The sequence below is a fragment of the Dendrobates tinctorius genome, unplaced genomic scaffold, assembly GCF_039654945.1.
Source record: "Dendrobates tinctorius isolate UK_male_01 unplaced genomic scaffold, ASM3965494v1 ptg000070l, whole genome shotgun sequence".
NCBI lineage: Eukaryota > Metazoa > Chordata > Amphibia > Anura > Dendrobatidae > Dendrobates > Dendrobates tinctorius.
Genome location: NW_027361738.1, coordinates 63,016,679 through 63,043,159, shown reverse-complemented (window position 1 = coordinate 63,043,159; position 26,481 = coordinate 63,016,679). Strand labels below are relative to the sequence as shown.

The following is a 26,481-nucleotide window of genomic DNA, read 5'->3' as shown; positions in this document are numbered from 1 at the left end:
TGCAGGCATAGGCTGCTGTTCACAGACTCTCGATCCAATCTCAGTGAACTACAGCTAATTTGTAAAGAAGAAAGGCTAAAAACTTCAGCCTCTAGATGTGTAAAGCTGGTAGACACATATCCCAAAAGACTTGCAGCAGTATTTCCAGCAAAAGTTGGTCCTACCAATTATTGACTCAGTGGGGCTGAATACACATGCATGTCATAATTTTCAGATTAATATTTTTAAAATATTTAGAAAACCATGTATCATTTCCTTTACACTTTGCAAATACTTGCTATGTTGTGTTGGTATGTCATATAAAAACCCAAGAAATTACATTTATGTCAGTAGGTGTAACTTAATAAAATGTGGAAAGGTTCAAGGGGTATGAATACTTTTTCAAGGCACTTTATGGTCACAAGTGGTTTCATGTAAAACCCCCACAAAAGATAAGGGGGCACTCCCTCTGCCTGTAAAAAAGAAGTTCTATTTCCAGATGAGACGGTTCTTCTTTACCATGAGAGTTATTTATCCAACCTCAGGAGCTGTCATGTCGGACACTGTTCGCACCAGGGTGTCCGACAGACAGCGGTAATACCCCATTCTACTACATGGTTCTCAGCGGCGCTGGTTGGTCTTCTGATCCAGCTTGGATTGGGTTAACCAGGTTGTCATTCTGGCTGAGGGCTTAGCCACGCCCTCTGTCTTTAAATTGCCCTGTGTGACTATGGGCGTCGCCGACTATAGCTCTTGCCTTGTGCTAAGCGATACCGGTCTGGAGTGGTGGTCTAAGGCGCATACGGTTGCTGGTGCAGTATATTCCATTGTTGCTATTTTGCCTCCCTGTGTTGTATTATTTGGTTGCCCTTGCACATTACTGTATTCCCCTGTGTGTACGCGGTGTGGTGCATTTCCGTTATCCCTGTCCATACTTATTTGTGGGGTCTGGTGTTTGGTCTCCTCACTGGGTGGAGGGTGGTGGGTTCAGCTTAGGGCTGGACAGGAGACAAGGACAGGGTGGAGGCCCAGGCAGGCACACCTTCAGTGTAAACCCTGGGTTGAGGGACAGACAGGGTTTCCCCTAGTCTGAGGGACACCGCAGGGGCCCCGGGGTTTCAGCCTAAAGTTACCTAGGCTTCCCATGACAGGAGCTGGTCACAGTGGGAACTGTCAATAGTTTAAATAAATATTTAGATTATTTCTTAATAATAACAGTAATAATTTTTATTTTTATAGCGGCAACACATTCCGCAGCGCTTTACATTTTAGAGGGGACTTGTAAAGACAATAAAGACATTACAGAATAAACACAACTCTACAGATACCAAAAGGAGGGAGGACCCTGCTCAGAAGCTTACCATCTATCAGAAAATAGTGGTGACACGAAAGGTAAATGGTGACAAATACTTCAGCAGCCGGCACCACAAACAATGGAGGTCTCATCACCTAATTGCGCTGCCTTGCTCTCTCACCCATGCCTCAGTGGTCGGCCCTGGTGAATCCCCTTCACCACACTAGCTGAAGGATGTCATACAATTTACCATGAACAGGATCTCTCAGGATCATCAGTGTGTATGTTGGAAAAAGGTCTATGTAAGACCGAAACGTCATGTTTTGTACACATGGTTTGGACCACAATTTTTCATCTGATTTCACCATAATTCCCATTCGAGTGCCGGATTCATGTACTGTATGTTAAAAAATGCTTGTTGTGTATGGTCCAGCCATCAATATAAAAAATAGAGTATTCACATAATGCTGCATGAACCAGTCACCAGCCAGTATTTGTACAAGTACAGACACAGAGGGTTATTAAGTGCATGCATAGTGTGTGAACAGATGCTATGAGGGTCTTGATTTTAAAGAAAAGTTTTGAATGGGCAAAATGGGGATAGTTAGATAACAGATTTGAGGCGATAGGCCAGTCTGAAGAAATGCGATTTCCATGCTTTAAACTGTGGATATTGGGAATTAATTGAATTGTCCTGAATAGTGCATCCCAAAGAATTGGCGCAGTATGTGAGAAGTCTTGGAGACTGGAGGTTCGGATTATTGAGGATGTTGGTCTTAGGTCATTAGCAAAACTGAGGGCATGGATAGGTTGATAGACTGAGACAAAGGAGGAGATGAAGGGTGATGCAGAACTGTGGAGCACTTTGTGGATGAGAGTGATAAGTTTATGTTGAACTCTGTAATGGATGGGCAACCAGTGCAGTGTCTGGCACAGGGTAGAGACATTGGTGTAGCAGTTGGAAAAGAAAATTTGATTCCTGCTGCTGCATTCTGGGCAGATTGGAGAGGGGATAGTTTAGGATTTTAAAAAAGGTTGAATTCTAGAGATGTTATCGAGGTGTAGGAGTCATGAGTGACCGAGTGATCGGATATGGGGAGTGAAGGAAAGATCTGAGTCAAATATGACCCCAAGACAGGAAGCATTTTGCTGGGGAGTAATGGTAAAACCACACACATAAATGGCATTATCAGGCATAGGTAGGTTAGTGGATGGAGGAAACAAGGAAACACAAGGAGTTCAGTTTTTGACAGATTTAGTTTCAGATAGTGGGGCAACATATTGTTCGAGACCGTGGAAAGACAATCATTGGTATTTTGTAGCAATGCAGGGGTGATGTCACGAGATGAGGTGTATTATTGGGTGTGATTAGCATAGAGGTGGTCCTGAAAACCGAATCTACTGATTGTTTGTCCAATAACATGCTTGTTGCTCGAACCAAGCAATTTCTAATGCTCAAATGCTTGTTTTGAGTAATTGGCACCCAGATACTTGAGTAATATCTGAGCATCACAGAGCACATTCAATAATCCCTAATTATAATGTTTCAGTGCAAAATCTGGACATGAAATGGAGGCGATTGGGGCCAATGATGACTGCCAATTCTTCATAAATTTCTGGGTATTAATGACATGTATATTTCTGTAAGTGTGGTAAGTGGGGGTGTCCTGAGCAGAGTTTTGAAGAATATAATGAGAAAGAATTTTGTAAATTGAAAATTAAAATTTTGATCGGAATGTTGATGCATTCATTTTGACATTCGAGATAAAGAGGGTAAGATTTTCTCTTTTAGGGTAGATTGTTTTATGCACTATGAAGGAACCTATAGCCTTTCCTTTTTCATAAATATTTTTATTCTTATTTTTCTAATATTAATCAAAGAAATAAACGAGAAGAACAGGGATATAGAAAAAAGAAGAGGCGGGAGGGGAAGAGACAAAGGGAGTAAGCAATTTACAAAGCAAAGGAAAAGAAAGAACAATCCCTATAAAAGCCCTTCCTTTTATTCTCTCCCATTTTATTTTTTTTAAACTGAATTTCTGACATTTTGGACTGATGTTGCTTTGTTATTAGAGTTCACTCAAAACCCTATCAGTGGTTAAGAAATATAACTTATAATGGTTTTAATACAAATCCAGTCTTAGTTGTTTATTCCTGTTAGACCCATATGATGACATACTGTAACATTGCTCGTAGCCACCCCATCTTGGTGCCGTTATCTCTTCTAAATGTTTTTTCAACAGTGACTCATTCTAACATTTAGCATTTAGGTATCTTTTTATTATTATTTTTATTATTAGAACATTTAGATTCACGTCAAGCTATAACTAGAGGTTAATAATTTGTCAGGAAGTGTTATCTTGAAAATGTGCATCCTAATGCTATCATAGTTTGTGTGTCATCTTGGAACAACTACATAAATTACCACAATAACAATATCTAAGGCACTATCTGGTATCCTTTATCATGAAGTATAGATTTTTTTAACTTTTTTTTTTAAAAACTGTGATTAAATTCTGTGTACAGTGCTGCCGAATGAATTAGTGCTATGTATGCAATGAGGGGATGTGTTTTTACGGGTGAAGCCATATTCCCATTCCCAATGTCTTGTTCTACTTTTCAACAGTTCGGCTCATACTGTATCTTGCTGCAACATATTTCCTGAAAGACAAGTGCATGACACTTTTGAGAAGCGTAAAGCATATGGTTAAGCCCTCTCTCCAGTCGAGCCAGCCATCTGCTGTTTTTCTTCTGCAATTTTTTTGTGGCAGGGATGTGTTGCGGCACAGAATTCCAGATGGTGGGGGATACACAGGAGAAGTCTTGGAGGTGATTGGGCGAGTATCGTATGAGTGTGGAGGAGAGAAGGAGGTCTTGGGAGGACTGGAGATTACGTGTGGGAAGATATTGGGAGATTAGTTCGGATATGTATATATAGGAAACAGATTGTAGGTTAGTGTTGGCAATTTGAACTGGATATGTTTTGGAACTGGGAGTCAATGAAAGGATTAGCAGAGGGGAGAAGCAGAGGACTAGTGAGGAGAAAGATGGAGAGTTAAGGCAGAGTTAAGGACGGGCTGGAGTTGCAAGAGTGTTAGGCGGCAACAGAGGAGGATATTACAGTAGTCGAGGCAGGAGAGGATGAGATCTCAACTAGGATCTTTCTGGCACTGTTGGCATCAGTCATATAGTGGACCAGGCACTGGATTTTGGCTTCTGTTGTAAGGAGAAGACAATGAATCAGATGTGGAAGGAGAACTAAGAAATTGAGAAAAGAGTTTGTTTTTTGTCCTGAGGAAGAAGTATGGTACTTTAAAATACATAGACAAAATTAAAAAAAAAACTCATATTATCCTAGTGTGGACCTGGATCTGTTACCTTCTACCAGCAGCGTGGAATTTTCCACTTTTTTCTTTCCACATAATGAATCAGATGTAAACACAGGTCTAAAAAAGCACTATTTCCTAAACAGGGACCAATCTGAATCACATTTCCCTCTACTACAATCAGTAATTTTAGCGCATGCAACAAAAATTTAAGCTCTCCTGAACTTGTAAAAATGTATGATTGTAAAAAAGATAAGCAACATATGTAAGGAATCCTTCAGATAACATGAAAATATAATGTACACGAAGTAAATGAAGGATCAGTGTCAATGAAAACGCACTAATATTTGATGAAGCATGTCAAAAGGTTATGAAATAAAAGACTGTGGTGAAAAAAAACTAAATTAAGGTTTGGGAGTCTGTTATTAACCCAACAAGGAAGTGAAAATCACAAAACAAAACAACAACTGTAAAATCATTGACGAGGCAAACAAAGTTTGACTCATCCCTACTTGTCACTTTTCATTTATCTTTAAGCACTTTGGCTTGTTTATCACAGCCAATCCTTCTTCTGAGGAAACCCAAGTTATCAAAAATAAGGATGGGCTGGGGGATTGCCAGTACAAAATGAGGAAATCCCATCAGTTTCCTATCACTCACTCAATGTCCTAGGCATGTAAGTATTGAGAGTACTGTTTTTTGCTGTTGAAGCCTCTTTTACATAGGATTGTACCATGATATAATTCAGTTTTGTTGTGACTGGATAATTTGACTTGGAAATGTATGTGCGCATAATAATAAAAGTGTACTGCAATTAAACACGACCTTTTTGTCTAGTTTTAGCAAAGACAATACTTACTGGAAGGTAAGTTAATCTATTTTTTATTGTTTTAGAATTTTAATTATAGGAAATTGCATAACAATTTAAATCTGTTTTTTTTGCTAAATAAAGATATTTTCTTATGGTATAAAGATATTTGTATGCACTAATAAATATAGTTTAATCACTGAATAATGAATGCAGGCAATTCTCCAATGCACTTTGTGTATCAGTCCCTTGCCATTTTCATGATTCCTCTTTTCTGTCAGTCAGTGCAAATATTCTTGGTTACATCCATACAGTAGACTTAACTCCCTTAGGGGCAACTATTTTCACCTTTAAAGATACAGCTAATTTTTATTTATTTACAGTAAATAATGTGTTCCAAGAACCTTAGCTGCTCAATTCTTCTATTGTTGTAGTCTAACTTTGGAGATGTTTGAGGACTTGTTCTTTGAGGGATGATTTATGATTTTCATTAATACCATTTTGAAGTGTACAGAATTTTTTTCTTGCTTTATATTCTGTATTTTTGGCAGGCAGATATTCCAGAAACAGCAATTCTATCATTGTTTTTTCACAGCAATGTAACAAGAATGTTATAAATCACTGCAATTGGGCAACCTCAGAATGTGAAAGATTTGAAATATAAATGTGCAAGAATGATTTATCTTTTCTTTTTTAGAAAATGAGTTTTCCATTTACATATGGAAGGCAAAACATTGTAGTAAAATTATTAATCAACTTTTGTTTCATATGGCATCTTTTTTTAAATGTATGTCAGGGTTGAATAGTCATTATAATTAGCGATAAGCCCAAATGCTCGTTATTTGAGTTTGCCGAGGATGCTCGGGTATACACTGAGCAGCGAGGGTGCTTAAGTGAAATGTTCGCCTTCCTGAAGCCACTTGTTTAACTGTATGTTTATCAGGCATGTTTTGTAGCTTCTAACAAGTGTGAAAAATGAGGCTGTGAGGACGAGAACATCTCACTGGAGCATCCGTGATACTCAGCGCATACCCGAGCACCATCGGCAAACTCGAATAACAAGCTCTTGCTCTTATCACTAATAATAATTCTTGACATACTTTCTTCAATAGGATGTTGATCTTGATAGCAATAATATAAGATAAGCTCTTAAAATCACACTAGTGGCAGCTTAAACTATTTATTTTAACTTTAAAATAACTAAACATTTGATCCTATTTTTGTATATGAAGTTGATCTACTTATTGCAAGTAGATTAGTGTGGGTCTGGATCCTGTGACCCACACCAAGTGCTCAAAAACGCTCAAAAGAGCAGCTTAGGAGACAAGACACACAGAGCAGATGAATGTGATAAAAATTGGACATTCGCTTCGAGTGTTCTACAAATAGGCCTTAAGGGCCCATTACACGTAGCGATATCGCTAGCAATATCGCTGTAACGTCACTGGTTTTGTGACGTAGCAGCGATATTGCTAGCGATATCACTACATGTGACACTTACCTCCGACCGGCTCCCCCGCAATGATCACTGATCGCGCGAGAACGGCCTGGGCCATTTCTCGTCGGCCGATTCCTGCTGGGATTCCTGTGGCGCCGACGAGCGACGCGTGGACGCGGGCGGGAGGATGTCAGGATCGCCTCGACTGACAGGTAAGTAGCAACCCCCGACCACTGCCATGTCGCTGGTGAGATCTGCCTGTGTGGCAGCTCACTAGCGACCACTTAGCGATGCACCAGCGATCCACATCGTTGTCGGGATCGCTGGTGCATTGCTACGTGTAACGATACCCTTAGTTCATGAGTGTCCTTATATCCAAGGATAATTTAAATTGCTTAAAAATATCTTAGAAGCACACCTTTTCACAGTGGGAATTAGAAAAGTGTAAAATGTTAATATAACAGCAGAACTTATTTTATCTAAGAAAAAATGAAAAGATGCACTCCAGTAGCATTTATCAACTTAACAACAACAAACCCCCCCCCAGAATTAATCATTCAGCAAAATGGTAGATATATTACCGTAATTGCTTTCTATTGTAAGACGAAAATATGCTAATCTTCTGCCTATTTTTTCTTCAGAACTAGAGGATCAGGATGGAGGAGGGAGAAGATCACATAGCAGTTGTTGGCATAGGATGCAATTTCCCTGGAGGTAAATGAGTGTTATAAACCATGATTCACAATTTAAAGGGGTATAATTGATGGCATACTAGTTGTCATGTACAAATTGAACCAATTTTTTGCAAACCTACACTACTTCCAGCTTTAAAACCAATGGCAAGTAACATAGTAACATAGTTATTAAGGTTGAAGGAAGACTTTAAGTCCATCTAGTTCAACCCATATCCTATCCTAAGTTGCTGTGGTTGTTGTTTATCCTTCTTTGCTATGAAACACATCCTCCAGTGATTCTGATCATTCCCTTTAATCAAACATGCTCAGTTAGGTTTTTCCTTTTTCTTTTCATTGCTAGCTCTCTGTGAGCTTGGAAATAGTAGTTAACCTTTTTTCACCTTATAGAGAGGACGACCATGTGTCTTTGACTGACCTTGGCAAAGTGCGGCCCAAGGGCCCCATACGGGCTTTCATCTATTCCTGTCCAGCGAAACAGGACAGCCAAAGGACTGTATACAGTGGCATATCCAACCCCATGGCCATCCCTCTACCTGGCATCTGTGCCACAGGTATCTGCATCCTCAAAATGCAGATACTGATGAACAGGGAGCCATCGGCTTCTTCCTGCACTATCCAGCCTATGGAACTAAGTCTCAGGGCAGTGAGTGCGTCACTAGATCGTGCCTGCGGTGTGCAGCCTCAGTCCACACAGTGTATAGTAAAGTAGTGCATCAGCGAGAACGAGGTTAGGTAAGTATTTTGTTTTAGCACAAATCAGTACTTGGGAGAAACTGTGGAGGCCCTCATACTGTGGTGGTGGGAGGACATCATACTTGTTTGGGAACTATGGTAGTGTTTGGGGTGCTGTGGGATCATCATTTTGTGTGGAGGATCTTTTTGCCCATCAATCGAACTGTATACAGGGGAGCTGCAGGGCTGTGTCTGGTCGCACAGGGACATGGTCTGATAATACCACAGCTCCTGAACAGGAACGGAAGCAAAGGAGAGTATACAGACAGGACAGCTTGGAATTGCAGATGCTGCTTTCTGTGAGGTAAAACATTTCCCTGCCTGTTTTTAAAAATGATTTACCTCACAAAAAGCAACATTTGTGATCGCATGCTTTAAGGCCCTTTTACATTTAGCGATGCACCAGCGATCCGACCGGCGATCCGACCCGGTCAGGATCGCTGGTGCATCGCTAAATGATCGCTAGTGAGCTTTCATACAGAAAGACCTCACAGCGATGCAGCAGCGACGCAGCGCACGATACTTACCATTCACACACAGCGATCCTGCGTCCTCCCGCCCGCCTCCACGCGTCGCTGGACGTCACAGCAGGAGGTCCCAGCAGGAAGCGCCCGACGAGAAATGGAGCCGGACATTCTCGCGCGATCAGCGATGGACAGCGGGGGAGCCGGTCGCTCGTAAGTATCACACATAGCGATATCGCTAGCAATATCGCTATAACGTCACAAAACCAGTGACGTTTTAGCGATATTGCTAGCGATATCGCTTAGTGTAAAACCCCCTTTAGTGTCTGTATCTCCTCTTTTGTCCCCTCCTTCCTCCCCAACCTGGAGCTGTGGTATGAATAGACTATGTTACTGCACGGTCAGACAGGGCCATTCGGCCTGTTGGTTTTGCCCTCTGCAATAGTCACAGTCTCTCATGTAGCTCCTTGTGAAAATGAGTTGCCGTCCTCACTTGCATTCTTTACAAGTAGGGAAAGTGAGCTATAAGTGCATTTGAGCAAATGAGAATTTTAACAGAATTTTGTATTTTTGCATTGCTGTATTTAACATTAACTTTTTTCATTTGTTGTGTAAATTATTACAAAGACATTATTTATGCTGCATAGCAAAAGTTTGTTGTTTTTTCCATAATGTCAAAATGAAAATTTAAAGCAGCCTTCGAGTAGAATCGAAAAAAGCAGCAATTTCTGTCTTTTTTCCTGTTTTTATTGTTGCTAACCAAGCAGCATGAACAACATGTTTTAGCTTTATCTTTCAGGTCTGTGTAATTGAAGTGATGCCAAATATGTTCAGCTTTTTATATGTTTTACTACTTTTGCACAATAGTACAATAAATAGAAAAAAGTAGTTTTTATGCGCTACGACTCCACACTCCAAGAGTCAGAACTGTTTTTATTTTTATGTCAAACATAGTAGTATGTGAGAATTTTTGGTGGGATAAATTCTATATTTTTTAATACAAATAATTTTGGGTTACATACAAATTATTGGTTGACTTTTATTATTTCTTATTCTAAGAAATATAAATATATTTTAAACATAAATTGAAAATATATAATAAAAGGGAAATAAAATTAAAAAGCAGAAGTTTCTTCTTTCTTTTTAGTTTATTTTATCTTATAATTATCGACTATTGTGTGATAAAATTATTTTGATGCAATTCTCTTTGATAATATTAAAATGCTCATTTACTAGGTGAAGGAATTGACAATTTTTGGAAAGTTATTTCTAATGGGAAAAATTGTGCATCAGAGATACCAGAAGAAAGATTTGATCTGAAAAAATGGTATGATGCCGATCAAACCAAACCAGGCAAAATATATACCAGACGAGCAGCTTTTGTAAATGGGTAAGTTCCCTGGGAGGAATTTTTTTTATTATTAACTGTTAAAAAGAGGCAGGTCCTTAGGATATTCCCATTTTTTGGTTTGTGACTTTTTAAAGTGTCACAAAAAAAGTTGCAAACTCACTCCAGTATGGATTACGTAAAAAGTAGAGTAATATTTCCAGATAGAATTGCAATATCTTAACATGTGCCAATTTTACCAAACATCATGTGACACTTTAAAAACTTTGGCACAAATAAGAAGAGGCCTGACATAGTCTGTTCAGCTGAATGGGGGCTTGTTGGAAGGGAGATCCAGTCACACCTCAGACTTCTCAATGCTGCTGTGATCATTCCATTTTTTCCCTGTGTAGATCCTTCTATTTCTCCAACTCAGGTAATTGGGGAAAGAGCCCTCTGCTTTCATATGTAGTGAATTATTATCTTTAAGAGTGGTCTGTCTCATAATTCAAACTCACAATCAATGCATATCAGGCTGGAGCTTCAGCTGTGAAGCTTTTTTTCTAAAGATCTAATTGGTATTCTTCTTTACAGGCATACTGTACTGGTAGAGCTACATCTTTATGTAATAATAATAATAAAAATAATAATTTTATTTCTATAGCGCCAACATATTCCGCAGCACTTTACATTATAGAGGGGACTTCTACAGACAATAGACATTACAGCATAGCAATAAACACATAGATCAAAACAGATACCAAGAGGAGTGAGGGCCCTGCTCGCAAGCTTACAATCTATAAGGACTTACAATCTATAAGTTTATATGTGAGAATCCAGATCTGCCACAGATCCAAAAATGGATCGTGATTCGTGACATGTATGTATTGTATGTATTAATATATCGAGTGAAATAGTTGAAATAGTTCCTTTTTCTAGAGTTAACTAAACATAGACCTGTTGAAAAAACTAAAGCAGAAGCTCTTTTGGTGTTAAAATAAAGTGCAAACATCCTCCATAATTATATTTTCAAATTTTAATAAGAAACTTTAAATTTCTGCTTACAACAACCGACAATAGCACATGTATTTTTTAAAGAAAATTTGTTTGCTAAAAAATTACCACACAAAATATATATATATATATATATATATATATATATATATATATATATATATATAGCTCATATACGCTTCATATTATTTAGGGATAATTCCAAAATGAATATTAGAATCATTTTCTAAGGAGAGAGGCTCTGGTGCTCAAAGCTTGTAATACGTGGCAATTTGTTAACTTGAAAAACTGCTTAGAACTAATCTATTATGATGGGTTTGAATTGTAATAGTGATGTTAGAATGTCATTATACCTTTGCATATCTAAACTGTAAAGAAGTTCTTTATACATCTAAAAATCTTAAAAACACCTTTTTATTTATTAATTAATAAGGATTGATGAATTTGACAACAAAGTATTTGGAATTAATAAATCGGAGACTGAAAATATGGACCCGCAACAAAAGTTACTGCTTGAATGCACATACAGAGCTCTCGAAGATGCAGGCTATGCCTACGAAACTATACATGGAAGTAACACTGGAGTGTTTATAGGTAAGAAAATTATTAAATACAATTTTCCTGAAATATAATAATAAAAAAGTTTGCAAAGGTAAGATAAGTAAGTTGCCTAGACAACACTCATAGTGCCATAAACGGCCCGAATTTGGGCACCCATACACTTTGATCTTTCAAGCTACAGATTTATTTAGTTAAAGTCTTCCGTATAATTTTGAATACGACTTTATAAATAATCTTATAGATGAAATAGATACTAACAAAAGCCTTAAAGACCAGGGTTAAAAAGGCAAAAAACTTTATTTAGACAATCAAGTATATATATATATATATATATATATATATATATATATTGTACATATTTAACAACAGAAAAAACACCACAAATGAAACAATGGGTGGGTGAACCTGAAGCAAACAGTGTAATTAATAGGTAGTATGTATATGTGTGTGCCAAGTGAAGTATAATAGTCACACAACTGCAGTAGATATAAACATACAAATCACCTACTATGATGAGACATAAAAGGGTATACTTAGTGTATCTGTAATATCATATAGGATGAGATATAAGGTAAAATTGACATACACGGCATCAAGCAAAAAATAAATCAAAGCTATAGTAGCAATATAACCCTCTTGTGTATCATATCACATAAGGTTTGTGTATTGCCTACTGAACCCATATGACTATTGACATTGTATTATACATATGACAGCTAATACTACCTTAGAAATGCCAGTTGTCCAGGCACCAACTAGTGCAAATAAATACTAGACGTATCCTGCACCCGTCAGCTATGTGGCCCAAGTCTTACAACGGCCATATGTATCTAGCAGAAAAAAAGAGTAGTAAATACATTCACCCTCTGAACCAATATAACTAGAATAACCTTTTAACCACTAGTGATAACACTTTAAAAACTAGTTATCCATTGTTGGTTGCAATATGGCTTCTTTAACTTTTTAGCACAGATTGGAGCTAGAGACCAACTTTCAGAATGAAATGTGGCTCACAAGGTAAAAAAATTGTGACCTGTGAGACCCATGCTAAGATTGCCTACAGGACCTAGTGATTTTTATGCACACTCCTGATTGTTCATTGGTTAGTAAATTCACTACAATTGTTTTTTTTAACTGTATTACGCATTACCATTAGCTATTTGAACGGTTTTATACTTTTCATTCTTTACTCATGTTTTAGTCCATCTTCAGTCTTCATCATGAACTAGATGATAGAGGGTCCCGAGATTTCCTGTAGATAAAACCAACAGGGGTTATATTATTATATCTTAAATAGTTTAAAGCCCCTTTATGTAGAGGTCATATCAAGGTAACTGATATAAAGTTCTGCAGATTGTTTTACTCCCCCTTCCTGGGTCCCGCATTGGGTCATGTTGGCAGCACTGCAGTCAACCAGTGAGCTCGGCTCTGCCTGATTTTATGGCACAAGCCTCGGAGCTGCTGTGCTGTTGACGTAAAGTCGGCGCTTCAGAAAATAACAGACACTGGGAGCAACAGTGAATACTCAGCTCTAGATACCGGGGAAGTAAAGTACGGTCTGTTTTTTAAAGCAAACTGCAAAACGCAACATTGGTTTTCATAGCTTGAAAACCCGTTTAAGCGTTTTATTCTGGGGCCGTGGGCATCTTTCTGATCTCTGGGTGATTAAACTAAATCAAATGTTCTCCATTCTCCTATGCCAAAACAGCTATTCTATATGTCATCATCACCTCCATTACTGTTTGCTCTGCCTTTCATTAACTACGTTGCACTTTGCCAATTATTAGAATTTTACCTTTTTGTGCTCATTACAATATTTTTAATCCACTACAGAATACGTAAATAAATGAGTAAGATGTTTGCTCAGAATAATGTACTATTTTATATGTTTCCAGGTCTCATGAACAGAGATGTCGAGACTATCTATAATAATTCTCCAGATAACATTAATCATTTTAATGGCACTGGGACAGCAACGAGCATAGCTGCTAACAGGATATCATACTGCTTTAATCTGACGGGACCATCCCTTTCAATTGACACTGCCTGTTCTTCGTCCTTAGTTGCTTTGCATTATGCATGCCAAGCCATCAGACAAGGTAAAAACAATTAAATAGACCGAGACTGAATAGATATCTGTCTTTAGAATGAACTCCATATGGAGAAAAGATTATAAAAAATTATACAAAAAATTCAAATTCATACTAGTTACAGCCCAGCCCTCCCCTTTCCCACTGCATATCACTGCTCTTGTGATATTCTTCATTCCAGTCTGGCCTTTTCTTATATATGGTGTTGTGTCTTTCTTCAGCTTCTGGCATCTTTCGCACTAACTAGGCCCTGCATTGTCATGATATTTTGTTGGGTATCATAACCCTGGACCTATAATAAAAGGAAATAACCCAATAGAAAAAATGTAGGTGCAATAAAGCATCAATTCAAAACAGACACAAATAACAAAACCTAAATTTTTTTGCATTGAATGGACAAAAAACAATCATTAATACAAAACAAAAGCAATTTTTTTGAAGAAACACCAATTGACAGACCAAGATGCAATAAAAAACACGTAAAAGACAAAGATTAAAACACAGACTTAAATGAAGGTGGAGGACAGCAGACATCATGAGCCATGAATAAATGGCACATGCATTTGATTTATTTACCTTTTGGCTTTCCAGCCATTGACACTATATATTTCCTTTGGGATATATATTTTGTTTATACTCTTTATATTTAGTTATTTACAGTTTGTTTTCTTGTGAGCCTTTACAGGCGTTATATCATCCCTTTGTCTACTTGGCTTGACCCATCAGCACATTTCTTGTCCATAATTTGTTTTCAATTTTTTTAATTCTATTATTCATTTTTATAGTTGTCTTTTACATGTTTTTTTTATTGTGCCTTGCTCTGTTAATTAGTGTTACTTCAATAACATTACTTTTGGTTTGAATGTATGGTTGTTTATTACCGATTCAATGCATATTTCAATGGACAAATATGCCTTATGAAATATGGTTGAAAATGCTGATCATGCAACAGTCTACTGTGTAGGGGCCCTAAATCCACCTAAGGCTAGGTTCACATTTTTGGTGGAGTACGCAGCGTATCGTCCGCAATCGCATGCAAACGATTGGCAAGTGCTATTTTCCCGGTGAATTTTTGAATCTACACAAGCCACGCCCAATGGGCGTGTCTTATGCAAATTCTTGCGTATGCAAATGCATGCGTTCCCATAGACTGTAATGCGTTGTTTAGACGCATTCCTTCCGCAAGCGTCTGCATGTGTTTGGAGGCGGCATTTTGCTGCCTCCAAAGTTGCAACATGTTGCGTTAGCCGCGCCCCGCCGCACAACCCGAAATGACGCATGCATAAGCAAACACGGTTGAACGCATACAAACGCATGTACCTGCGTCCACAACGTTAAAGATTGGAAAACACGACACATGCAGATGTATGCGTCAGAAGCGCTGCGGACACAACCGCAAATGTGACACCGGCCTAACGGAGAATGTTGGGGGAGAGAGGGATCCAGCCTGTTGGATTTTCATTTGTGGATCTTTTTTTATCTTTAGAAGATAAGCCACTGCTGGAGGAGTCTGGCAGCTGCTCTCTAATAGAAAGCCACCTCTCTAATAAAGAGTTGAGTATTTCTATGTATGGGGGAATAGTTTTCTATCTACTGTCTATGGGGGCCTTTATTGTACTGACTGGGCTTGGCAAAGGGTAATGATAAAAGTGGACACAGCTTTGATTACTGTGGGAAAGTCTGGAGGGATAATGTACTGTTAGCACAAGTTTAGAAGGAAACATGAGTAGAAAGGGAATGGAAGATGACCCTGCTGTATGAACTGGGGAAAGAGGGGCCTGTTGTGAGTACTATATATTATGTATTTTGGAGGAAAAGGGCAAGAAAAAGGGTGATCTGAAGGAAATAGTTTGTAACTAGGATTTCTGCATTAACTTCAGTGTAAGCTTAAATTCTGATATCTACCCAGAACCAGAATGATGGTTTAATGTAAATATGGAATCTGCTTGGAGCTTTGGTTAATCTTGCTAGTACTATCAGGGCTGCTTCAGTAACAACGAATCTTGGAGGTCATAAAACATCTCTAGTCTCCCATAAAGTCAGTTTTCAATTCAAATAGTGAGCAGTATTGTACATAAGTACATTTCTGTTTAATTTATGTTAAAATTATACATTAATTTCTTTATATATACATTCATTTCTTTATATTTAAGGTGATTGTGAGATGGCGATATGTGGCGGAGTCAGCTGTGTCCTTGAACCTCGCATATTTGTTGCACTTTGCAAAGCGAAAATGCTTTCTGTTGATGGTATTAGTAAACCTTTCTCCAATAAAGCTGATGGATATGGAAGAGGAGAAGGATGTGGTATTGTTCTTCTAAAACCTTTAAAAAAGGTATGAGATGTTTACAGTCTCAATATTTTCTACCATTTTTTCTTATTATTAGAGATGGGTAAAAAGAATCAAGGTATTCAGATCTGACCTCATGTCTAAGCCTCTGTTGCAGCCGAACTTCATTTCTGCGGCCAATATATTTAATTCGGCTCCTCCTGTCTCTGTTGCTTCCTAGGACTCATAACATCATGACATTGTGTGAGACCCACTATAACAATATTCATATAGCACAGGTCATATATCCAGGTTGAGAACATGCCCACAATATTTTAAGGTCTTCTCTCTACGATTCAATAGAAAGAGAATAAAGCGGTGGAGTACTCAGATACATATTGAAAACTTGTGAAATCACCAGAAACTGGAAACAAGTCTTCATTATGTGTGACCTAGACACTGGGTGAGATCTGGGTGCCATGAATCTTTTTATGCCTCTCCAGTTATCATTTACTTTTAGTTTGTTTCTTTTTTCAATTTAATTGCAATCATTCACTTGCTCTCTGACTAAGTTTCATAGACTTTTCTTCAAAGTGACCAATACTTTAGTGAGACTTTTGCTTTTCTTATGTTCATTTAAACATTAATGTGACTGTTCTTATCCTACTTTCCACTTTCATTTTTGTTTTCCTGTGGGAATTCTGTTTAACTTTTTTTTTTTACATTTCTTTCAGGCTAAAGAAGAATACTGCAAAATTTGGGGACTAATAACTGCAAGTGCAGTAAATCAAGATGGACACTCTGTATCACCAATCACAAGACCATCTCAACATCAGCAGGAACATCTATTACAGCATATCTACAGTAGGACAGATCCATGTTCTGTACAGTATGTTGAGGCCCACGGCACTGGGACACCAACTGGTGACCCAACAGAAGCTGCCAGCTTAGGAAATGTTATTGGGAAAAATCGCTGTGATGGAATGAAGCCCCTGAAGGTTGGATCAGTTAAAGGAAATATTGGTCACACTGAATCTGCTGCTGGGGCTGCTGGGTTGATCAAAGTTCTTCTCATGATGCATCATGAAATTATTCCACCATCGTTACACTACTCTAAAGAAAATGGCATCAAAATCATTGAGGAATCCAATCTAGAAATTCCAACCAGTTCTGAAAAATGGCAAGAGGACATCAAATTTGGAAGAATGGCAGGAATAAATTGTTTTGGGTTTGGAGGAACTAACGTTCATGTTGTTGTCAAGCAAGATAATCAAGACTACCCTAAGTATCATTCAAAAAGACCAGCCGAATTATTCATATTATCAGCAGCTTCCAGCAATTCCCTTCAACTCTGTATTGAAGATACAAAACAAGAGTTAAGCAACACAAAATCATTATCCCTGGAGAACCTGGTCTACACAGCAGCTTGCAGGAGAAGTCACCTAAATTACAAATACAGAACAGCATTTCTCGCCTCTTCTATAACTCATTTACACCAACAGCTACAAGCTGTGAGCAAATTGGCTCCTATGGTTAAATCCAGTCCTCATATTGTGTTCATATTCTGTGGGAATGGAGTCCTTTATAAAGGAATGTGTAAGATGCTACTTGAACATGAGCCAGTGTTTAGAGCAAAATGTGTGGCAATCGATAAGTTGATCCAAGCTTACACCTCCATTTCTGTGCTGCAGTTATTAGAGACAGAGTTTGATGATTTCTCAAGACCGGATGTGGCCCAGCTGCTGCTCTTTACAATTCAGGTGTCATTAATGGCTCTTCTGACACATTGGGGGATCAAGCCAGATGGCATTGTTGGACACTCAGTTGGAGAAGTTGCTGCAGCTCATTGTTCTGGACTTCTTTCACTTGAAGATGCTGTAAAAGTCATTTATTACAGAAGTATGCTGCAATGCAAAGCCACCGGAGGTAGTATGCTGGTAGTTAGCAATCTACCAGTTACTGAAGTATCAAAAATAGTTCAGTCATACAAAGAAAAAGTATGCATTGCTGCTTACAACAGTCCTACTTCATGCACATTGTCGGGCGATTCTTACTCAGTAGAACTCCTTCATGGGGAACTGACCAAAAATTACAGTGAAAAGAAAATATTTCTCCAAAAGTTAAATGTTCCTGCAGCATACCACAGCCCAATGATGGATCCTATATTACATGAAGTAGAAGAGACTTTACATGATTTGAAAGAAAAAAACATGGAAGTTGATCTTTTTTCTACTGTGACAGGTAAGCTAGCATCCAAAGGAGATTTCACCAGTGGTGATTATTGGGCTAAAAATATTCATGAACCAGTTGCTTTTCAACAAGCTGTAGAAGCTTCAGCAATAGATAAAGAAAATCCACTGTTCATTGAAATAGGCCCTCGGAGAGCATTGCAAAGGAACATCATTGAAACTTTAGGCGCAAAAACAACAGTATTACCTGCTATACAGCCCCAAAAAGAATATGAAACTGTCTTTTCCATGCTGATGTCACTTTTTACTCAAGGATACAATCCTGACTGGAGTAAGGTATTCGATGCCTATAAATCTTCACCCTCAACAATTCCAAGATATCAATTTGATTGTGTCAAACAAGATATTAAATATGAAAAGATTAGACAAGGGAGCCAAACATCATCAAGTCCCAATCATCCATTAATCCACAGCTTGAGTGAAGATTTGTCTGACTTCCACTGCAAGGTTTCAAAAGTCAATACACCATATGTCTATGAACATAAAAATGGAGGCTCTGCCCTTATTCCAGGTGCATTCTATGTAGAACTTGGATTGGCAGCTGCGGCTACCAGCTTTAAACCTAAATTGCCATTAAGTTCTTTGGAAATCAGTGCAACTTTTTCCAGCCCTTGTGTTCTCCACCAAGACTCTGTGGACCTAAAAATTAAGTTGCGCCAAGAAGACAAAGCAACCCTATTTGAAATTCGAACATCACATGTTTTTGCACGTGGGCAAATACAAAAACATAACTATAAACTGAACAAAGACAAAAAAATCTCAGCTGAACAAATCTTCAAAAGATGTACTTCAGTTTTCAAATCAGAAAATGTGTATGAACAACTCTCCACATTTGGGTTTGAGTATGGGAAGGCTTACAAACAGCTGGGGGATGTTCATTATGGAAAAGATCTTAATGAAGGAATTGCCAGAATAACAGTGAGTGAAGAAGTCAGGGAAACAATGTACGAGTACCACATACATCCAGTCATTTTAGATTGTTTCCTTCAAATGGTAGTTTGTGTGGGAACGGGAACGAAAGACTCAGCTCTCTTCCCATCATCCATAGGAAGTTTAACAATGCTACAGCCTCTTCAAGAAGAAATGATTATTTATATGAAAATTATAAAAACAACAGAAAAGTACATTGAACTTTGCGGATGTTTTGCAGATATCAACGGCTCCATTTTAGTAGAAATAAAAAGTGCTCAGTTGACATTTGTAAAACAAACTGCAAATAAAATAGAAAACACTTTTTACCAAGTAAACTGGACAAAGAATTCACAATTCAGTCAGAGATCAGAAAAGGAGACAAAGTTCTTGATTTATTCTGACAATCTTGGAATAGGTGAAAAGTTATCAAACTACATGCAGAATGACATGAAATACATTCCTTTCAACAGTTGGAATTCGGATATTCAAGCACATAAGCTTCTTAATAGTGATTGCGAAGATGTTGTATTCATGTGGGGAATCCAAGAATTAACTAAAGATATTCCAGATAATCTTACACAATATCTAGCAAAATGCTGTGAAGTCTATCAAGAGCTGATTTTAACAATGAGAAAAAAGACCCCCAAGCCTTCCATCCGGACAGTGACATTCAGAACTGTTGACAATACTGTTGATCGCATTAACCCTGGATTTGCTTTTGTCGGAATGACAAGATCATGTATTCTAGAAATACCTGAAATAACATTTCAGCTGATCGATGTTAGCTCCTCAACTTCCCAAGATGTTGCAGCATTAGCCCAGGTTCTTCTTCACTATAATCCGGAGGAGTATCCAGAGATCAGGATTAAAGAAGGGTCAATTTACAAAGGTGAAATTACTACCACCATCACTGAAAGGAGAACACAGGAAATAAAATCTGATAATTTTACCCTTTACACGTCGGAGCCTTATACGGTGGCAAAAATTTCTGCTGAACAAACTCATTTCAATATTTCTATTCTTAAAAGCCAAGACTTAAAGATTCGTGTTGATCAAATTTGCATCCACACAGATGATTATTTTCCTGTTAGCCTTTCAAGCTGGAAATATGGGAATACTCTGTACTGGAACTCTTCGACTATTGATAAGCATGAGCTCGTTGCTCTTGATTTCGCCGGTGTAGTGACTGCTGTTGGCAAAGCTGTTAAGAAAATTCACGTTGGTGATCGAGTTGTGGCCTGCTATCCGATGACTGCAGCCTGTAATGTCATTCTTCCAGAAAATGTGTGCTACTTAGTCAAAAAAGTACCATTGATAAAAAATGCACCTTGTATCTCATTCTTTATCTTGTCCTGGGAAATTCTGCACAATCAGCTACCACGTGCAAAGAATAAGCCTAAACTTGTTATTCTAACATCTGAGGTAAAGTCAGTTTTATGCACAGTTTTATCCAAGACGGCAAAAGAATCTGGTTGGGAAACAGTGATATCTGATGGAAGTAGTGTGATTGATAAGCAGTGCACTTCCATGGTTATTCTTCCAACAGCTGGAGCTGTCCCTATAGAAATGCTTAATACATTACCACTTCTTAAAGATTTGGTATTTTTATCTGATCATAAAAATGGTAAAAACTGGCACAATCTAATTCTTAGCAGCAATCAAGACTTTCACATTCACTTGCTTGATATTTCTGCTCCTTTCCAGAAGGCATATTTACATCAGAATGCAAAAGAATTGCACAGGTGGCTTTATTCTCTATCTTCAGAAACCAACATTGTCATTCCAAAAGTTTTGTCTCAAAATGAACCTGGCTTGGATATTAAAGAAACCAGCTACTTTGTAACCCAGTGCTTACCTGTAATTGAGCTAACCAATGCTATCTCCAAGATACCAATGTCAGCACCTGATCAAATGCTTTTCAAAGATAATGGAGTTTACGTTGTCACAGGTGGTCTGACTGGTCTCGGATTCGAATCTGTGAAATTTATTGTCAATAATGGTGGTAGCCATATAGCAATTTTATCAAGAAGAAAGCCAAACCCAGAAATGGAACAACAATTAAATGCGGTTCAGAATCAAAAGGAAGCTGCCAAGATAGTTGCCATACAATGTAACATTTCCGTCTACACTGAAGTAAAATATGCTATGGAATTAATGAAAACAATATTTCCAAATATCCCAGTAAAAGGCGTTTTCCATAGTGCTGTTGTTCTTCATGATGGAATTCTACAGAACCTAAATTTGCTTCACTTTGAGAAAGTTCTCAGCCCAAAAGTAGATGGAGCAGTGAATCTTCACCTTGCCACATCAAACATGAAACTAGACTACTTTGTGTGCTATTCATCTGTTGCTTCGTTTGTTGGAAATCCAGGACAAGCAAATTATGCAGCTGCCAACTCTTTTCTAGACATGTTCTGCCAATACAGAAGGAATAAGGGACTTTGTGGACAATCGATCTGTTGGGGTGGCCTCAACCTTGGAGTTTTACTCAATCAGCACCAAATTCATAAACTCTTAGAAGCAAAAGGAATACTCCTTTTAAATACTGTGGAAATTCACAAGTATCTGAAGAAATGCCTTCAAATAAACAATTCAATTCAAGCAATTGTCAAATTTAACTTCAAAAACATGTATGAAAGCATGTTGTCACATATTCCAGGTCTGACGAAACGGTTCATTAATGTGATAATGGAAGAGAAGGAGAGTTGGGAGCAAACTCCTAAGGAAAAACAACCTGCTGATGGCAATAGAGAAACCAGTGGAGATTACATTTTGTCAGTAGTTACGGAGCTAACGGGAGTCAGCTCAAATGACATCAGTAGCAGTACTCTTCTCAGTTCTCTGGGGATTGACTCAATGTCGGCCATGACATTACAAAGTCGTATCTTTAAAGAGAAGAATGTGAATATACCTCTGGTAAAACTACTGGATCCCAGCACAACAGTCTCCAGTTTGGTGTCACTGGTTAAAGAAACTTGGGATGAAAAAGAGCAAAGTAGTGAAATAATAGAAGAAACATATCTGTGATATGGAAGTTGTAAATAAATGAACTAAACTAATGGACGTACTTTGTTTTATAGCATTTTGTGCACTTTTATTAATATACAGTAATACATTGTGATTTTACCATAAATTAGCAAGTCAACTTTTTATGTATGTTCTGATGATTTTGTCAACATCTCAGTATATTTTATTACAACCAAACTCCTTAATACGCTTGTCTTTCTTTTTCTGAGCCATGAATAAAGCTGGGGCCACATTCTGTCTATAGTGATCTTACGTTAATACTGCAGTTGTCGGTTCTGGATAAGGAGCGTACATGAAAGACCAGAGCAGTCAGTAATGTTAATATATTGATCAATTCTTATTTTTCAATTTTAAATTTAGGCACTGATTTTTTTCATCAATTATCAAAGTAAACTTTCATGATTTTCTGATCTCTTATATACTGTATAAAGTTTTCTAAATGTGGCTAAACGTGTATATAACATATTCCATTTTCCATCTTTGCTACATGAATCTATGAGTCTATATGAAAAACCCTACAAATCTGATGATTTTTCTGGATACCTAAGAAATATGCAGGAATGTTTTTTTCATCATTTAGATGAGTATTTTGATATAATATTTAACATTTGTAAGCAATGTGAATACCTATAATTAGACTTAAATGTTAATATTTGTCTTGTACTGTGATAATAAATATTTGAAATAAACTACAAGTTCTGTGTTTATAATCTCCTTAATAAAACTATTTAACCCTCTACTTGAAATTTTTACAGTCTGATTGTGTGATAACATTACTTCACAGTAAATATACCTTTTATTTATTTTTAGTACTAAATAAAAAAGTATTTAATAGCAGCATACAGATAAATTACCGTATATACTCGTGTATAAGCTGAGATTTTCAGCCCATTTTTTGGGCTGAAAGTCCCTCTCTCGGCTTATACACGAGTCATATACCTGGGGGTCGGCGGGGGTGTCAGAGATCATATTTACCCCCCCGGCGCGGTCTCTGCAGCCCCGCATCTCCCACAGTCTCCCTTCCTGCCTTCAGCGGTCACGTGGTACCGCTCATTAAACTCATGAATATGTGCATATTCATGAGTGTAATGAGCGGTACCACGTGACCGCTGAAGGCAGGGAGGGAGACCGAAGAAGCAGGGGTTGCAGAGCGATGGACCCCGGACAGGTGAAAATCTCAGGTGCCGGGTCCTGAGCAGGAGAGGTGAGTATGGCTTTTTTTTTTGCAGCAGCATATGGGGGCATAATATATGGAGCATCTTATGGGGGCAGCATATGGGGGCATATTCTATAGAGCAGCATATGGGGGCATATTCTATAGAGCAGAATATAGGGGCATATTCTATGGAGCAGCATATGGGGGCAGCATATAGGGGCATAATCTATGGAGCAGCATATGGGGGCATATTCTATGGAGCAGCATATGGGGCATAATCTATGTAGCATTTTATGGGGCATAATCTAAGGAGCATCTTATTGGGGCATAATCTATGGAGCAGCATATGAGGGTATAATTTAAGCATCTTATGGGGGCATAATCTATGGAGCATCTTATGGGACCATAACCTTTATGGAGCATTATATGGGGCATATTATTCTATGGAGCATCTTATGGGGGCATTATTAACCTTTGTGCAGCATTATATGGGGTGTATTTTGTATGGAGCATCTAATGGGGCCCATAATGAACTGTATGGAGCATTATATGGGGCTCCTGATTCAATATGGATATTCAAAAACATTTAACCTATTGATGTCTCAATTAATTTTACTTTTATTGGTATCTCTTTTTATTTTTGAAATTTACCAGTAGCTGCTGCATTTTCCACCCTAGGCTTATACGCGAGTCAATAAGTTTTCCCAGTTTTTTGTGGCAAACTTAGGGGGGTCGGCTTATACTCGGGTCGGCTTGTACACAAGTATATACGGTACTTCTATTTGATCTACAATCCTAATTCCAATAAAATCAACAAGATAATTTTAATTTCTAAAATAGGTCATTTAGAATCAGGCTGTGTCGTTATTTTATTCTGAGTCTGGTGCACAGTAACACAACAGCCTAGAGCAGCGGGGTTCATGTGATGGCCAACAAAAAGGCCAAGGCCACAACAGCCTGTTTATTGTATTGGTATGGTATAAATGTGCCTCCAATTTCACGGTTTAAACAGTTGTACCACAATAGACCCGCAAGTTAATTGCCTCGATTTATTATATTGTTAGCAAATTTTGGATAAAAGCAGATTACGATAATTCCACCTGACTTAAAAAGGACTAAGTAACAACAAATGCCAGGTGGAATGCATTACTTCTAAAAATGCGGCAACAGCCCAGAGTAGAGCTGTGGGGTGTACAGATGCCTATTTGGAATATTTAAAGAGTTATGCAGGAGGTTAAGGCCAGAAGATGAGCAGAGTGGATGTGCATCTTAAAGCTCCGTGTTAGATCAACTAATCTACACTAATCCTTCCTACCCAGGTATTATTTGTAGTTTATAAAGCACAACAACAAGATTATTTTAATTCCTGAAATACATGATTTGGAATCACTGAACATTTGTGGCCTATAGTGTATTACAGTCTCAAGGTCAACTTGCAGCCAATATCCAAACACAGGCACAAAAGACTGTAGGTGACAGCAATGTACTTTACACATATTTAGGGATGAGCAAACCAGTACTACAAAGTTTGAGGTTTGTACCAGACATCTAGTGTCCGCGGAGGTGAAGTCCGAACACGGACTTCCAGGAAGTCCGTTTCAGTGTTCGGGTTCGGTGTCGAATAAAGTTTGAACAAAGGCTGCAGCACAGTCAATCAACAAGATTTTAGGCTGTGGGCACTTCTGAAGCCATAATAGCAATGCCCAATATTGACATAGTTGTGGTTGGTTGGCTCAACATGTGACCCGGCCTGTATAAACTCTGCATCACGGTTTGTGTCACCATTTTATTCTGATCCTGGTAGAGAATAACATAAGAAACTGGTGCAGCATGCTCTAACAGCCTGGTGCAGAATGCTCTAACAGCCTGGTGCAGCGTGCTCTAACAGCCTGGTGCAACGTGCTCTAACAGCCTGGTGCAGCGTGCTCTAACAACCTGGTGCAGCGTGCTCTAACAGCCTGGTGCAGCACACTATAACAGCCTGGTGCAATGCGCCATAACAGCCTAGTGTAGAGTGCTGCAGTTTTTGTGTGGTATTTGTTTAAAGTTCCTGTGACATCTATCATTCCAGATGAATCAATAACACAGGCTTGAAGGGATTTAAGTTCACTCAATGAAACCTTTACAGGAAGAGTCTCGAAAAAGTACATTCATTTAGGGAGAAGGGACATTTTCATCACTGTTATGTGAATAACAAGGGAAACAAAGTGATTTTCATTTAGTTAGAAAATTCTCTAAAGAGTGAAGGGGGAAATCTTGGAGTATAAAATTTTGTAAGAAGAAATTAAGTTTACTCTCAAAGCCAACCTGTCACCAGGTTCGACCGATATGAGACACGGTCTCAACCCTTCAGGCCAGATATACAGCTTCTATAATGCTGTATATCTGCCCCCAACCTGACCTGAACGATAAGAAGAGCTTTTATAATACTCACCTGAGGGGCGGTTCAGTCCGAGGGGTGTCGGTCTCGTTGGTTCGGCGCCTCCCTTCTTCTTGAGATGTCGCCCTGCTTCGCGTGGATGATGCATCTCTAAATCATCAACACAGCCTCCCCATCACGCTCCACCTCCAGGTGTACTCTCTGCCCTGCAGTACTGCAGTGTGCATGCCCCGGAGCTTTTAGACCTTTACTAGAGCCTGCACACTACAGTACTTCCCTTTAGTTGCTTCCAATTTTTAATGGAATTTATAGTATCTTTTGAAGTGATCCAAAATCTCAGAAGGTATGTTCATTGGAGTTGCCTCTGTCTTTAAAGTGTTAATCTTCTACCCCGATAAATGCCCAAACTCCTGAAGGATTGTTTTAAGATTAGGTAACTTAATGTGAAGTTTAGTAAAACATCATCTGCAAATAATGAGATTTTGAAGATCTGATGTTTTGTTTCAACCCATCAAATATTAGGATTCTGGCAAATAATGGCTACTAATAGCTCGATTCATGTTGTGAGTAGAGTTGAGCGATACCGTCCGATACTTCAAAGTATCGTATCGGATGGTATCGGCCGATCTTTAAAAAAAGTATCGGTATCGCCGATTCCGATACCGGAAGTCCCATTCAAGTCTATGGGACTTCCGGTATCGGAATAAGAAAAACCCTTTCCTGCCCTTGTACAGCCTCTCTGGGGTCTGTACGGGCCTTT

At 38.4% G+C, this 26,481-nt stretch overlaps 1 protein-coding gene across 1 annotated transcript; it reads left to right on the top strand.

Moving 5' to 3' along the window:
* Window positions 1-7,501: 7,501 nt before the first annotated feature.
* Window positions 7,502-22,803, top strand: LOC141095883 (mycocerosic acid synthase-like polyketide synthase). Its single transcript, XM_073582258.1, has 6 exons — window positions 7,502-7,559; window positions 9,973-10,126; window positions 11,511-11,671; window positions 13,534-13,737; window positions 15,882-16,063; window positions 16,732-22,803. The coding sequence occupies exons 1-6, from the start codon at window positions 7,502-7,504 to the stop codon at window positions 22,183-22,185; spliced, it is 6,213 nt and encodes a 2,070-aa protein (XP_073438359.1). The 3' UTR covers window positions 22,186-22,803.
* Window positions 22,804-26,481: the final 3,678 nt, after the last annotated feature.